This window comes from Polypterus senegalus, chromosome 2 (genome assembly GCF_016835505.1).
Source record: "Polypterus senegalus isolate Bchr_013 chromosome 2, ASM1683550v1, whole genome shotgun sequence".
NCBI lineage: Eukaryota > Metazoa > Chordata > Cladistia > Polypteriformes > Polypteridae > Polypterus > Polypterus senegalus.
Genome location: NC_053155.1, coordinates 192,128,149 through 192,145,911, shown reverse-complemented (window position 1 = coordinate 192,145,911; position 17,763 = coordinate 192,128,149). Strand labels below are relative to the sequence as shown.

Sequence of the window (17,763 nt, the reverse complement as noted above, 5' to 3'; positions counted from 1 at the left end):
AGTTGTGTCAGTGGACATCCATAACAGTCAACTGATGAAATGTTGCTGAATTGTCGCATATTATCATTACAGCTGTAAATTGATGGTGACTTATTAATTCAATTTTCGATTTGTACCCGAAGATTTGTGATGTGATTCGATTCAATTCAAAATAATAACACCTGTGCCTTTAACAAAAATGTATTTTCCAAAAATTTAACATGTCTGCCTACATAAACTAATTCTCAATAGACTATAATAAACTAGTGGTTTTCAAATGGGTGGGGCGCAGCAGACCTGCCCAGTTTAATATGCTTAAAAAATAAAGTCTGATTTTAAAGATTATCTTTAAATTATTTCAAGTAGTTTATAAATAAGTATAATTAAAAAGATGACAAAAACTTGTAAGTGAAACATTCAAGACTAACAAAACAAAGTATCTATAATTTCTTTGTCCTAAATGCATTATTTTAGTTTACAGTGTAACATTTTGATACAAGTATCATTTGACTAAATCAAAACAGTTTAGTGCAGGGGTTCCCAGGTTTTTATTAAGCCAAGGTCAACCAAAGCATTATACCGTTTGGTCATAGCTCCCCTCTAAAATAAACCCTATGCTGAAAAGTAGAGCACAATCTTGGATCTCAGCTGCTGCTTCTGTAAATTCATTCAACATACTTAATGAACTAGGCTTTATGTCAACTACTTTAGGTTTCTGAAAATCGATTTTTAAAATGTTGCTTCAGAAAATTGAATAATGTGAAAGGATTGATAAAATTTGTTATATAGATTTAATCTAACAGTCCTAATTATCATATTGGGGCAGTGTGAACTATAATGCCAACCGATAGGATGAAGTAATCACCTGTCATAATGAAATCAATCTGTGAAGAAGCTGAGCTAAATTTCAGTTTTTTTTTTATTCACTTTTTTAAATAGATTTTTGTAAAATCCATACAATAAATAAATAAATAAATAAAAACATGAACCATGCTCTAGTTGGTATTCCTCTTATCTTTTATTAGAAAAAAATGGCTGGATATAAGATTAATTGGAATAAATTTCTTTTGTTACTACTTAGTACTAAATGTACCACCAATTGTATGCCAAACAGCATTCATTTATCCAATCAATTTACATATTTGGAGACACATAATAAGAATAAAATTCTTCTTCAAATTACCACCACGTATTCAGGTTCTTAACTGTTTAGTCTTTTTTTCTGCAGTCAAAATGGTTACTGCATATTACCTGAAAATGGTCAGTTCTGCGATCCCTCTTATATTATTTTCATAATATCAAATTCAGATTACAACTCTAACTCATGCCAAAGATGTCATGGCCTCTCTTCACCTGACTTGGAATTATACCTTTGTGCTTTTATCTTTTTTCCCTTGAGTCATTAATAGCTAGCCTCCTCAAACTAAAGATCTTGTAGACTTCAACTACTTTTGAAAGATGACTTGAGTCCATACAGAAGTGCCACATGCAAACTGTATTTAATAATTATCATCTGAAGAACATCTATGTACATAGACCTCCTTGACTTCTCCAAGACATTCTTGTGCTTGATCATATTTCTAACAGCTCTAGACTAGACTGTACATAATTCAGGAACTATGTGTTCACTTCAACTTCTCATCCAACCTTATTTTTATTGTATAATCATTGCAGGTTATACTTTAAAATCAATGGTGTGTTTTTTTTTGGGACATGACATTGCATTTACATTAAAGCCTAATCACCTGTTTTCACATCGAAAGATAATTCATAGAACATTCTTTCTCCAAGAAGGTGTTAAAAAATTGGTCATATCGTCATATCTGCTGCTTGATGTCATTCTTACTGACTTGGTTTTCCAAGTACTTTTCTCCATATGTTATGGGAATATTCTTTTGTATTGAACTTTGAGTCTATAGTGTCTAGTTTGCTTCTCTGTGTACTAAACTAGAAAATTCCCCTTTCCCATTCAAAAAGACATTTTTCTTATTAGGTTTTGCAATCCTCCTGAACTGAAGATTGTTCAACACTGGTTTTATCTTTTTTGTTTAACTTATTTAGAAATGTCTACTGCTACAGTTAATAACTAGGCATGATAATCTCTTGTTAATGTTTTTGAAAAATTTGGCACTTTTTAGTGATATCTTCTTAAATCCTTTTCCTTCTCTGCTCTCTAGATGGGTAGAGGAGTGGGAAGACGACCACATTTATAATGAGATGTAGAACTGCATTAGTTCTGATTTATACTTAATTCATTAATTGAAATCTTTAAAATCAAAAATAAAATAGAATGTCTATTTTACAAAAATAAACAAAAGCTGTTGTTTTAGATATTTATGATAACATAAACACATTATATTTCAGTGTTACATTATTTACAATAAGGCTTGTAGGATTTAAGAGAAAAACAACACACATTCACTTACCATGAGATAGGCAACACTATCCAAAGCACCAGCAACTGTCAAGCTCAGTATCATCTTCTGTTAAGAAAAAAATGCTATTATTAAAGTAATAAACATGCTACTATTAAAGTCATAAACTAAAACTTTAAAACAGATACAGTTGGTAATGTCTGCACAATATCCATTCACATATATAGTAGTGGAAAGAATACAGTTGCATAAAAAAATCACTGCTAAATTTGCTTTGAGTAATTCAAAGGACCTAGTTTCACTTTTATTTAGTGTTTGATTAGAATCAGACCCTATTCTGATCTGTATGTTCATCTGGTTGCTATGTCTCTGTCATTCCAACAGATGGCATATTACAAACTTTAACACTGATTTTAAGAATCCCATATCAAATGGCATATAATGGAGACATATGCATTATATTTGTCATTCCAACAGATGATGTATCACAAACATCTATAGTAATGCATTTTATTACTACAAGTGTATGTGATAAGCCATCTGTTGGAATGACGAATGTAAACCATTTTATTACTACATGCATTATGAAATATAATATATATATATTTATAGATGGTGCACTGCAAAGGTTAATGCTGAGATCTACATTAATTACTTATATTTCAACATGTCTTAGAGGGGTACCACAGCTAGTCAGCAATAACTACATACTGTAAATTTGGGTTGGCATCATGTTAGTATTCCTCAAAAAAGACAAGGCATCTATAACATAATGCTTGCTAGTAAGAACAGATTAATATAGGACATGTAAGTATTTCTGAATTTTCAAAAAACAGTTAAACTGAAGAATATTCTTCCTAATTGTACATACATATATACAGAATAAGCAGGCTTTTCAAATTCCTTGGGAATGCAAAAATCTAAAACGGGAATGTGGAAACAGCACATTTTATCTGATGCAGTCTTGACAATCATATCCGTTTACAGAGGATGAGATCATTTACTGCACTTTTTTATATACTGCATGTCCATAAGTAAAATATGAAGTTGGAACAAATCTTAGCAAACTGATTTATCTACATTAAAAACAATAAAAACCTAAAGAAAGCAGACTTGCTAACAGTATAAGACATACTGTGGTTCGAGATGTTAAGGGTTATGCTCCACTTAATAAAGAAAATTCCTTTACTTACCCTGTGTTGTTTGTAATGTTTAAACTCATTGTACCATAACTAAATTAACCTAGACATGTAACTAAATAAAGCTTCAACCCCATAATTTAAAATGTAAGGAGAGAAAAGTCTTGGGTTATGATCATGTTTGCTTTAATTATTCCTAAAATATGTCTAGAACTTGATTAAAATCAATCTATGGAAACCTAATTTGACTGAACAGTTTAGAGAGGCACACATCTGTGTAGATAAGGTCCATAATTCATACTGCATGTCAGTTTAAAAACTAAGCCGTGAAGTCCAAGGAACTCTCTGTAGACCTCCATGATAAAATTGTGGTAAGGCAGAGATAAGAGCAAGGGTATACAACCATTTCTAAAGTTTTGAATGTTATCAGGAGCACAATGGTCTCCATAACTGTGAAATAAAGAAATTGGTCTACTGGCCAAACTAACCTGGCAAAAAGAGCATTAGCAAGGGAGATGGCCAAGAACTCAATAGTCACTCTAACAGACCTTCAAAAGTCCTCCGGTGAGATAGGAGAACCTGTCAAGGAGGACAACCATCTCAGCAGCACTCATCAATCAAGCATTTAGACACTCTTGAATAAAAGGCATATGATACTCGGATTTTCCCCAAACACCACTTAAAGAACCCTGAGAACATAAGGAAAAAGATTCTCTGGTTTGGTAAGACAAGAATTGAATTCTTATTAGTATTGCATTCAGCAAAGACTAGGCACAGCTCAGCACCTGCTAACACCATCCCTACAGTGAATCATGATGATAGCAGTATCATGCTATGAGGGTGTTTCTTAACAGCAGGGACAGGATGACTGGTCAGAATTGGGGATGAATATAGTCAACTACAGAGAGGTCCTTGAAGAAAACCTGCTCCAGAATGTATGTGACCTCAGATTAGAATGACTGTCTGGAGTTTTTTTTTTTCTGTCCTCCTTGGCTAACGGACCTTACTTTTGTTCAATGTTAATTAGCATTCCCTAATTTTATTTTCTTATTTATTTCATCTTTTTTTCTCTTTCTTCATCATGTAAAGCACTTTGAGGTACATCATTTGTATGAAAATGTGCTATATAAATAAATGTTGTTGATCACCTTTCAGTAGGATAATGACCCGAAGTCAACAGCTAAGACAGTGCTGGGGTTGCTAGGCTGTTCTTGAGTGGCCGAGCCAAAGCCCAGATTTATAATTCAGAGAACACCTGAAGATGGCAGTTTATGGACACTTTCCATCCAGTCTAACAGAGCTTGAGACAAGACTGGGATAAACTGTTCAAATCTAGATGTGCAAAGCTTATAGCTGGACTGGGTGAAATGGCAAAAAAAACTTAGCTGTGTTACCCGGCCTCAAGTACCACAGCTTAATCAGGTATATCAGATGTGTTATGTAACTAACTAACTGCTTTCCTGCTCACAATACTTGTAAGCTTATTTTTTATATTTATTTTTTAAAATCAAAGGCTAATATTATTGTGAGGTAGTGTAGTATAGTGGTTAAGGCTTTGGACCTAGGACTTTAAACCCAGGCGTTAAGAGATTTAAATCCTGCTACTGACAGTGAGTTACCACGTGCAAGAAACTTCAATTGTATATTCGCCAATTGTTAAAACAAAAGACATGTAACAAATTATATCTGAAATGTTGAAAGTGACTTTGGATAACAATAATAAAGATCAATAAAAAAAAAAAATCAACAAATAAAAAAAAAAATCAACAAATAAAAAAAAAAACATGGCAGATAATTTTAATTTTTTAATAACAGTTCACAATATTACACCTGCTTAGCCTGTCATAAAATTCAACTAGATAATGCGATACAAAATATGAGACAAGCAATAAATTATTTGCCATGCAAGATCAAAACAATTTAAAGACATTAACACTGGGGATTCCAAACTACCACCCTCCAGTAGGCTCTATGCTTCCACATTGGCATTTGCAGGACTCAATATTGTGAACTTTTAAATCCTTCAATAAAACAAATTGATATGAAGTAGAAAATCAAGTGGAAGAAATTTAAGGGAAAACCAAAGACAGGTACACTGAACAAAACAACACTAAAAAGGTCCGGAACAACACCTGAATCTATTCCCTTGAATCTATTTGTTCAAGAAACTGGAAAAGACCTTCATCAGGGCTTTTCATTATTTTATTTTTTTAAAAAGACATTCTCCGCACCCTGCCTGGATCTTATATAACCCACCATGACATCACAGACTTTGCATCATGTGGTACACATGTCCTAGCAGCACACTGCACCATAGGAAACAATAGGAATATTAACTCAAAATGTCAAAACATAAACAAAAATAAACACAAACAGAAATCCTGTAAATTTGAATCCAGACATTCTCCTGTGGCTCACATTCTTGTATGGATGTCAGCTGCAGGATTTAACCTTGACCTATGCCAACATGGCAACCTTTTCCCTTAACCTCTCTTAAAAAAATCATACCATTGACAAGACATTAATATAAGATCTTTTACAATGATGCTTATTTACTTCAATACACAAAAACTATAATTAACAAATTGACTGCAGAGTTGTGGTCTACTTTAAAGAGTGCCAATCAGTATCTCTTGTCATGTGAGCACTACTGAAGTTACAAGTAAATATTGATGTGTTCTCAAGCTGTAGAGCCCCAATTAAAAATTGTGGATAACCTTCCAATTTCAGATATTTATGATTTTAAAAAAGTTTTATGTTCTAAACCTAAATCTGTGATGCTTATTAGTGAAAGAACCTAATTCTGAGAATGGACAGAAATTACTGCTACAACTTTCAGCATGTCCATGTTTGGTATATAAGATTAGGGGTTTGTCCCAAATAATTCTGGGGAGTCTCTGGGTTAAACATCTTTCTGATGCTGTTCAATAAATTTTTGTTTTATTCAATAAAGCATCCAATATTAAAGATCGATGTTTTGAATATAAATCAGTATTATTCATTAGTATGATGTACAGTAAGTTAAATCCTAGTTGAAACAAGGAGTTAACAATCCGCTTCTACTAGTTTAAAAATGGGAAATCTGTGCATATTGCTATACTGATTCTATGCAATGACAGGAGAAGAACAGTTTAGTTTTCACACTGATGTTATACATTTGATAGTTTTGTGTTCTTTGAGAGGACATCACAGTGTGCTAAATGACTAAGATAAGGTGGTGGGGGCTGCACAGTTGCAGATGTGGGTATTAGTTACTGGATGCAAATAGGGAATGGGATAGCAGTCTTAAAGATCATATATTTTCAAATGTATGGAATGTTTCTGTACACAAAATGGTACTATTGTTTGTGTATTTTAATTTATTTTATTTTTTTGCTTTTGGAGAAGAAACTCTTTTCAATGAGTGTCAAAAGATAGAGAAGTCAAAATTACAAAATATGCATTACCTATATAGGTATCCTACCTCATCTATTTGACAGTATCACATAGTACTTCACACAAGCACTGCCTACTCATATTCTGTGTTAAACCCAGCCTCTTACTGATTAAACTATTTTTATCCTTAGGACACACCCAGTCAAGTCATAGAATCATTATCAGGGTCAGCATTAGCTCAAAGGACCTTAATTCTTAAGTCTTTAGCTCCCTTTAAAGTACTATGTCTTTGAGGGGACCTCCATGCTGTCTACCCTGGTAAAGAGACAGTAAGGCCCTGTGGTGTTGTGGGTCCACAGCTCGTTTAGCAGAGGGCCAGTTTTTAAATAAATAATCACCGTTTTCGCGGTGGCTTAGCGAGGGGGATTGGGCCATAGCAAGCCACGGGGCGATCTGCGGTGTGGGCATTTCTCACCGAGTGCACAAATGAGGGACTGCCCACATCCGTGATTGTTCCCATGGCTAATGTGCTGCAGCTGCTATGGCCCCTCGCTACATAAAAAGAAGCGCAAGTTCGTTGAAAAAGGGGGAATGAACAGAGTAGAACAAGAAAAAAGAGAAGTAAACGGAGGTTGGAGCAGGAAGCAGTGAGGAGGAGAGCGCAAGTCGGTGAAGCAGGAAGCGGGCGAGCGCTCGCAGGCAGCTGAAGGCAGCCTGGGTGTTTGGCCAATACCAGGAGAAGTAGTGGTTGTGGTCGCTCCCTCAGAGTTTGTTTTGTAGGGCGGGAGTGACCGGGAAGCACAGGACTCTCCGCGGAAGGTAGCGGGAGTCGGGACTTGGGACGTGGTGTTCCCAACGTGAGAACCTTGGTTGTAGGGAATTCCCAAGTCGCTGTCTGGAGGAGCCGACCGGAGCCAAGGATCGGTAAGGCAACTGACAGCAGAGGCAGGCACAAAGGTCAGCTGCAGAGAGAGAGCGTCTCCCTTGTTGCGGGGCCCAGATGGGTGAAGCTTTGAAGTTGGGTGAAGTTTAAAAAGAAGGCACCGGGTTTGTTTATAGACTGTTTCCTGTTGGACGTTTTAACCTCGTTTTTAAAGGATTGCTTTTTCTATTGTGTATTTTTAACCTCCATGTGTTTTAATGGATTATTTATTTAATGACTGAATTTTGGAAAGCACTGCACTTTATTTATGGATACATTGTTTTTGTTTTGATATTTTAAATAAAAGCACTTTTTCACTTTTTACCATCCCTTTGCTCAGTTGTTATCGTCTCACTGTCTAGCTCATCGGTGACATTACCGACGGTGTTGGGTTGAAGGGCTCCCGAATAGCGATGGGAGCGTGGAGCCAAACCCACATCGTCACAGGCCCCATTTGTCTTGTTGTGGCCAAGGGGTGTTTCTTCCCCGGACTCACTCTCTCTTTTAGGGGACATTCATTCCTAGCAGCTTCTTATTTGCCTGTCTTGTAGTATTCTTGGAAAAAATTACACATATATGGACTACACTCCCTGTGTGCTCCTCTGCTCCAACACTTGCATATGCAAAACTTCTCCTAGCTCCTTTAGAAAAATTATCTTTAGATAACTTGGAAAAGAGGTCCCTTAGATAAGTTATCCATACCTTAAGGCATCCTGTTTGTGCCCTTAACCCTAGAAACATTCTACCAGCTGAATATAACTTCAGAAATTCAATCCTTAGATTGAAACTGAAGTCCATATTTGAATATACTCTGATATGACTCCCTTTTCTAAGAATGTGCTTTTTGTGAGAACACTCAATTTGATTTTCTTTTTGGTGGGTGCTGAAACTTATCTTTTTGTTTTTTTTCTTTGTATTTCTATTTTTCTTTTGTTTTGTCTGGATCTATTTTAAAGTAAACTATTGTTTATGATATGTTTTTATTATTTATGTGATTGAATAGTAGTTGTTGCAATGTTTGAATTTTCCAAAATAAATTAAAAGTAAAAAAAAAACAAATTTGAGTTTTTATGTGTAAAATAATGTACTTGAAGAACCTTACATTTGCAGTGCAAGCTATAATTTAATAGCCATAAATGTAAGATAAATGCACACTGTTGCCATCAAGTTGTCAAATGTGTAAACTGACTTGCTAATGCTGGATTAAAAGCTTGCTTAAAGAAGAAACTTTGTGTGAACCTGAAATAATGCAAAAAAATGACTTTCCAACGTCATGAAATTGTTTATATGAGATTTAAATTCAAAAGTTACAGGCACTTTTTATCATTTGTGTTAAAAATACAGTTTATTAATTCATGTGTTGCATTTGTCACAACAAGTGATAAGGATAAACTAGAGTTCATGCTGTGCCTTTGCATTAAAGACATTAAAAAATACTTTCATGAAACAATCCCATCTCATTTAGTGAAAAGGATCAATTTCACATTTAATTCTGTATGAAGGAATTTGAATAAATTGCATTTAGAAATTGTTTTATTTTTGTTTTTCCTTTTGTTTGACTCATAAAAAGCAAAATAGTGCAGGTGAAAGTGCAGCTGATAAAGGTATTTTAATCCTGACTGCGTAGAACTCGTGAGTTTGCAATTTTCATCATGTCCACGTGGAACTTTTTTGAGTACTCTGGATTTTCAACCTAAACACATGTTTCATAGGTTAACTGGGAATTATAAATGCATCTAGTTAAATTGTTTTTGACTATTCAGAGCTCATTTCTGCTTTGGGAAGTCTCTGGACCTTTGTGACCCTAAGGCTGGATTGAACCAATGAAAATCAATGGATTGATGATTATGTGGTCCCTGTCATGTAATTTGCTGTATGCTAAAAATGATGTTTATGTCTGATTGATAACCACTTCAGTTCAATTCCTTTATTGTTCGTCTTAAAACAAGTACATGCATAGTATGGCCAAATTACAAAGACATAAGAATGCTGGTCTACATTTCACCTATGATTATGTACTGCGTATGCAGTTCCTCAAAAAGGCAGGAGTAAAAACTTAAATGTATGATCAGGCACATTTTAATTTACTCTCTTCTCTGTATAATGTAAGAGTCCATGGTGCTGTCCAACAATTCTGTGGCACATAGAATATTTAGCACATGTTCTCAAAACATAGTAATATTTTATTAGTGTAGCTAAAAACATAAATCATGTAAAAATTTAAAATACAGGAGAGACAGCCAATAAACAAAATAACTAGTGAAACTCCTTTTTTATTTTTTTCCAAAAAATGAAAGTGCTTTTTTCTTTCAAAACTATAAAAACTCGAAAGGTTGTTGCTTCACTCAAGATAGATAACTAGTGCAAATTTGACTGTACTGTAACTATGGAAATTTAATGACTTATTTCTTTCCAAAAGAGATTAACCAATCCAAGGGATTAAATTTCACCGGAACTAAATGCAAGTATTAACAGCTTCTATAAATTAATACTATGAATTTAGGGGATTAACTACTATAATAAATCAAGTGTCACACATGACATATTGATTGAAATATAAACAAGTTTAATTTGTGCTTCAGTGAAGATGGATGTTATCACAGTGCATAGAGTTATTATACAGGAAGAAAACCACTCATGATAATTAAAAACGGTTTAAGAAAAACTGTTTATGGTCAATATGCCACCATATTTAATACCTTTATAAAGAATTTCCATAAAGTAAGTGAATTTTCTCTTAAAATAATAATAATAATAATAATAATGTAAAATTAAAATGTTATGATTTTTACATAATATGCAGGTTCTCAAATTTTTCATTTATTTACAAATTTTTTTCATATTACATGCTCATTACAAACGCTTGTACAGAATAGCAGATGACATTTTTAAGACACTATGCCTTATAAAAGTCAAAATAATCGACCAAACATAATAAACATTGATATTTCTACAAAAAAAATATATCCATGGTATTATACTTGCATGGCAAGTAAAGTAGTTAGACTGGAAACTCTGAATTATCCAGAATGAGTGAGTGTGGCCATGCCTTGAGAATGACAAGCACCCTGTCCGGGATTAGTTCCTTCCTTGGTCCAAAAGGCTTGGGAAGATTTAGAGAATAAATTCCTGAATGGAACCAATGGAAAAGAAAGAAGGAGGCAATATTTACTTGAACAGTCAAAGGTCCTTTATTGTTAGTCATAAGCAGATCAAAGATGTAAGAGAGAATTGCATTCTGTACATTTTCATGTATCTGCAGTTCCTACGCAAGCACAATCACATCTCTCTATTATAATTTAAAAAATCCTGTGAGACAGAGACTTTTAACATGAGATTCTTTCAAGTCACGTCATACTTACAACCTTTGGAAGCAAGTCCCGCGAGACAAAACTTTGAGCCAAGAGATTTAATCATGCCTGGGGCCGGAAATAAAAGACAAAGAGTAGATGACAAAATAGAACGTCATAAAGAATTCAAAAACATTGGCACAATACACATGCAGAGCAGGTTAGAGATAATGAAAATACTAAAATTCGAAAGTCTCAAAAAAATTATAGTAAAGATCGCATTAGCGCAAAGAAATGGAAATTAATACTTGGTGAAATAACAGAACAGTGAAAAGAGATTGAATATACACTCACCTAATGGATTATTAGGAACACCTGTTCAATTTCTCGTTAAGGCAATTATCTAATCAACCAATCACATGGCAGTTGCTTCAATGCATTTAGGGGTGTGGTCCTGGTCAAGACAATCTCCTGAACTCCAAACCGAATGTCAGAATGGGAAAGAAAGGTGATTTAAGCAATTTTGAGTGTGGCATGGTTGTTGGTGCCAGACGAGTCGGTCTGAGTATTTCACAATCTGCTCAGTTACTGGGATTTTCACGCACAACCATTTCTAGGGTTTACAAAGAATGGTGTGAAAAGGGAAAAACATCCAGTATGCTGCAGTCCTGTGGGCGAAAATGCCTTGTTGATGCTAGAGGTCAGAGGAGAATGGGCCGACTGATTCAAGCCACAACACGCACAACCTTGAGGCGGATGGGCTACAACAGCAGAAGACCCCACCGGGTACCACTCATCTCCACTACAAATAGGAAAAAGAGGCTACAATTTGCATGAGCTCATCAAAATTGGACAGTTGAAGACTGGAAAAATGTTGCCTGGTCTGATGAGTCTCGATTTCTGTTGAGACATTCAAATGGTAGAGTCAGAATTTGGCGTAAACAGAATGAGAACATGGATCCATCATGCCTTGTTACCACTGTGAAGGCTGGTGGTGGTGGTGTAATGGTGTGGGGGATGTTTTCTTGGCACACTTTAGGCCCCTTAGTGCCAATTGGGCATCGTTTAAATGCCACAGGCTACCTGAGCATTGTTTCTGACCATGTCCATCCCTTCATGACCACCATGTACCCATCCTCTGATGGCTACTTCCAGCAGGATAATGCACCATGTCACAAAGCTCGAATCATTTCAAATTGGTTTCTTGAACATGACAATGAGTTCACTGTACTAAAATGGCCCCCACAGTCACCAGATCTCAACCCAATAGAGCATCTTTGGGATGTGGTGGAACGGAGCCGTGCCCTGGATGTGCATCCCACAAATCTCCATCAACTGCAAGATGCTATCCTATCAATATGGGCCAACATTTCTAAAGAATGCTTTCAGCACCTTGTTGAATCAATGCCCCGTAGAATTAAGGCAGTTCTGAAGGTGAAAGGAGGTCAAACACGGTATTAGTATGGTGTTCCTAATAATCCTTTAGGTGAGTGTATTGTTCAGATTTAAACTTTAAGTCGGAGACTTGTAGATCATCTAATTTGTAATACCATCAGGGAAAAGTGGTGTTTCTTACCAATGAAGTGGCGTATCCGCGAAAATTAAAAGATTTGTTGTTTGGTGAAAGTGAAATCCACATACGCTGTCACGCTTGGATCACAGAGTTGCACAGATACACAGGAGATTTTAGAGACAGAAATGTTATTCAAAGCTTGAGCTCCATGTGTAGTCTAAGGGGATAGTTCCGTCTCTCAATTAAAAGAATAAATAATCCTCCTCTTCATAGGGGAACGCCTCAGGAGCTGGACCCCCAACAGGAGCAGAGGATGTCAGGGGGAGAAGAGAGATAAGGCAGTGAGACAAAACGACAGCTGCTGTACAGTCTTTTAAATGTTCAAATCCAGTAGCTGATCAAGCAAAGAGGAGGTAGAAAAAAACTGTATTTGTTTCTGATTGTATCACCGTTTAAGAGGGGTTTCGGGGGAGCGACCGCGTCTCCTTTCCTCTTCACAACGTGAGTGGCAGAGACGCGAAGTGGCTGGTGCATAGCACAGGCCTTTGGCGAGCGAAGCCCCCTAGTATTTACATAATATCAGCAGAATTTTGTCTGAGGGCCACTGTGCATTAGGTACTCTGTTGTATGTTGTTGTTAATTACATGCTCAGACTGATATTATGCCAAAAACTTCTTCAAAAGACCCATAATCCCAGTTCTGAGAAATTAGCCTGTATAATACATGTGTGCACTGAAACGTGAACAGAGAACACTTTTTAAATCTAAGAATGCTTTCTTGCAAGAATTCTTACAGACAGTTGTGCACGTATCAGGTCCTTTTTTTAGGTTACTGAGAGCTGCTGCACATGTTGCAAAGTCAGTGAAAACCCAACATTAATGGCCTTTAAAGTTTTAAAAACCCACAGGCATTACACAGAACACCTTTTGTCTATAAAACACTAGGTGATGGGTGCCATGGGATAAATGTTCTATTCTTAACTTGTGATATTATAGTGTTGATTGTCATTACACTTTTTTCTTACTGTTCACTTAAAAAAATTAATAAAAATTATTATGTTGATAATTTGGGTACCAAACCCTGAAATTGTAACTAGGAAAAGTGATTTAGAAAATAAATGGATTTGTTAATATTTTATTTCTCTGTTTAATTTAAGCTGTCTGTTTCACAAAAGCATTCATTTCCTTTCAGAAATACTAAAATGTTTGTATACTTATAATTAAGTAAAATATATTCTACTTTTATAAAAAGTAAAAAGTTAAATATTTAAATAGTTCTAAAAACTGACAATGCAACCGTAGACTAAAATTTCTTAATTCCTATAGCCTTATTCAGTACAAGCATTTCTCCATTAGCTACTTGTTTTATGTTTTTGTACATGGCAATCTACCAGAAACCAAACCTGGACAATCAAGATCAAAAAGGTCCCAACTCTTATGTATAGAAGCTCTCACTCTGTTGGAGTGCTTCATAGATCAGATGAGCAAATTAAGCGAGAAAAATGAGGATGATTACAGACACTGCAAAGCATAAGATTAGAGCACCTAAAGAATTACTGCTGTAGGAGGCACATTGTTACATTTGTTGCACAATAGGCTACATGCATATTCTGTATATGGTAGTGCTAACAAACTTCCAGTGAAATTTCGGCCAGCTCGGTATTTCTATTGTCCATACAGCAGTTATGATTTTTGTTTAATGGTGAGAATGTCCGAGAAAAAGAAGTGTGCGTACCTTTATGTCGCGCTTCCAGTAAGTACATCAAGGTACTTAATTTATATAAGTTTCCACAGAAACCTGATCTAAATAGATCATCACTAACAGGACTGTGAGCTTTACAGTTAGTTCCATACTTGAGTTTGTAGACCGCATTTTAAAAAAAGTGGATTTTCACAAGCCAGAGTCGAAGACAGGCGGTGACTGTTGAAGAAGGATTGTGGTTACTGCACTGTTTGAGTGGAACAATTTCTCCATTCCACTTTGAAGACTTTGGAAGAGGAGAAAGTGACCGATGGAAGATAACACTCCGGGCGAGGAGGTGGATGATAAAATCCTCAAGTACTACGACAACACTCCAGCTCCGGACTCAGCAGTTATTGATCAAGCCCTAGATGAAAGCATGTCTCTCAGAGAGGAGATCCTCTAGCTGAGAAAAGAAATTGAGATGCTAACAATGATGCTAGGTTTTGCATTCACCGTTTTGCTGGCTCAGACAGAGACATTCACTTTTTTTCAAGGTAAGATGTCCATCAGACTCATATTATTATGTATTATAGCACTGGCGCTGAGCACCATAATGGATGAACTCTCTGCCCTTTACATGGCTCTTTGAGGTGGCTTGCTACCCTTAAAAGGGCTGTTTGCCTTTTACCGCACTAGATGGTAAAAATGTGTGACTGTACAGAATTGCCATTTTTACAGGTTGTGACAGATAGGGGGCACTATTCCTCCCTTGGACCCTCAGACATGACTCCAGACACCAGCTAAAAGTCCTAATATTGACTTTATTAATAATGCACAGTGTACAAAGCACTCTCGTCTCCACAATACTCATATAAATAATCAACAATCACTACAATAACAATCCTCCACTCCCAGACCTGTTGCCACCCTTCCTCCCAGCTCAGCTCACTCATCTGGGATTTCCCAGAGTCCTTTATAGTCCCTGACCCGGAAGTGTTTCCAAACCCCCAGTCCATGTGATCTCCTATCACTTCCGGGTCAGATAAAAAGTCTTCTTCTTCACCCTGGAAGCACGTCATTCCTCTTGTCCATGTGACTCGGACGTACTTCCGGGGCATAAGGCAAATAATCGCTGTTCCTCCCTGCAGCGCCTCCTAGCGGCCCCCATGGTATCCAGCAGGGCTGTGAATAAAGACCCCAATGTCCATGATGCCCTGCTGGCATTCGGGGCACCTCCATGCTGCAGGGAGGGCTTCATCTGGCGTAATGGGGATATTGGCCGGGATAAACGGCCGGCGCCGGCCATATATCACAAGGTGCTGATGCCATTGAACTAACGCCACCTAATTCGTTTCACGACTCATCCCTGGCTGATATACAGTAACATATCCAGCATCGTTGCACTATTAAGCTTATATACATATTCACCTGCCCCTGAATAAAGTTTAATGACCAATTATTGAAATTCTGTTTTTTAAAGAAGCATAACATAATCACATATTTGTCGCATGTACAGTTGTGCTTGAAAGTTTGTGAACCCTTTAGAATTTTCTATATTTCTGCATAAATATGACCTAAAACATCATCAGATTTTCACTCAAGTCCTAAAAGTAGATAAAGAGAAACCAGTTAAACAAATGAGACAAAAATATTATACTTGGTCATTTATTTATTAAGGAAAATGATCGAATATTACATATCTGTGAGTGGCAAAAGTATGTGAACCTTTGCTTTCAGTATCTGTTGTGACCGTTTTGCAGCAATAACTGCAACTAAACATTTCCAGTAACTTTTGATCTTTCCTGCACACGGGCTTGGAAGAATTTTAGCCGATTCCTCTGTACAGAACAGCTTCAGCTCTGGGATGTTGGTTGGTGTCCTCACATTAACTGCTCGCTTCAGGTCCTTCCACAACATTTCGATTGGATTAAGGTCAGGACTTTGACTTGGCCATTCCAAAACATTAACTTTATTATTCTTTAACCATTCTTTGGTAGAACGAATGTGTGCTTAGGGTCGTTGTCTTGCTGCATGACCCACCTTCTCTTGAGATTCAGTTCAAGGACAGATGGCCTGACATTTTCCTTTAGAATTCTCTGATATAATTCAGAATTCATTGTTCCATCAATGAAGGCAAGCCGTCCTGGCCCAGATGCAGCAAAACAGGCCAAAACCATGATAATACCACCACCATGTTTCACAGATGGGATAAGGTTCTTATGCTGGAATGCAGTGTTTTCCTTTCTCCAAACATAACGCTATTCATTTAAACCAAATAGTTCTATTTTGGTCAATCCGTCCAGAAAATATTCTTCCAATAGCCTTCTGGTTTGTCCACATGATCTTTAGCTAACTGCAGATGAGCAGCAATGTTTTTTTTTGGAGAGCAGTGGCTTTCTCCTTGCAACCCTGCCATACACACCATTGTTGTTCAGTGTTCCCCTGATGGTGGACTCATTTGCCAATGTGAGAGAGGCCTTCAGTTGCTTAGAAGTTACCCTGGGGTCCTTTGTGACCTCGCCAACTATTACACGTGCTCTGGGAGTGACCTTTGTTGGTCGACCACTCCTGGGGAGGGTAACAATGGTCTTGAATTTCCTCCATTTGTACACAATCTGTCTGATTGGTGGAGACCAAACTCTTTAGAGATGGTTTTGTAACCTTTTCCAGCCTGATGAGCATCAACAACTCGTTTTCTGAGGTCCTCAGAAATCTCCTTTGTTCGTGCCATGATACACTTCCACAAACATGTGTTGTGAAGAGCAAACTTTGATAGATCCCTGTTCTTTAAATAACACAGGGTGCCCACTCACACCTGATTGTCATCCGATTGATTGAAAACACCTGACTCTGATTTCACCTTCAAACTAACTGTTAATCCAACAGGTTCACATACTTTTGCCACTCACAAATATGTAATACGATCATTTTCCTCAATAAATAAATGACCAAGTATAATAGTTTTGTCTCATTTAACTGGTTTCTCTTTATCTACTTTTAGGACATGAGTGAAAACCTGATGATATTTTAGGTCATATTTATGCAGAAATATAGAAAATTATAAAGGGTTCACAAACTTTCAAGCACAAATGTAAGTTCATAGTAGACACAGATTTTTAATACATCTGGATCCTACCTTTGTAATTGTGGATGTAGCTTGAAACATACAGTTTGAAGTCCTTCTCCTTTTCAGCAAGCTCCCTGACGTGTGGCACAATGTTTGAACAATTCGACTTATGTATGTCATTTAATTTAAGCTTTGTCACATCTTGAAGCGATCGAGCGAAAAATGCCGCTATGATATCAGCACCGGAAGTGCAGCAGTTGGCTAATGTGAAATCCGTAAGAAAGTGTGCATATACCCTATTAGGCAAAAGAATGTAAACACCTCACAGATCTGTCCAGTCCAATATTTACAGTAGATGTAACTCACCACTGCAGTGAAATGGTTATTAAAAGAGATACAACAGCATTTTAGGCCGGTTTG

General features: G+C 36.6%; 1 protein-coding gene across 4 annotated transcripts in view; it reads right to left on the bottom strand.

Annotated features, from left to right (window-relative positions):
* Positions 1 to 17,763, bottom strand: part of si:dkey-100n23.5 (cyclic AMP receptor 3) — a 676,569-nt gene that overhangs the window by 598,357 nt on the left and 60,449 nt on the right. For all 4 annotated transcript variants that reach the window (XM_039745090.1, XM_039745091.1, XM_039745093.1 and 1 more), the window contains one exon: positions 2,406 to 2,462. In XM_039745090.1, coding sequence (XP_039601024.1) covers positions 2,406 to 2,462 — 57 coding nt within the window. The remainder of the gene's footprint in view (positions 1 to 2,405; positions 2,463 to 17,763) is intronic.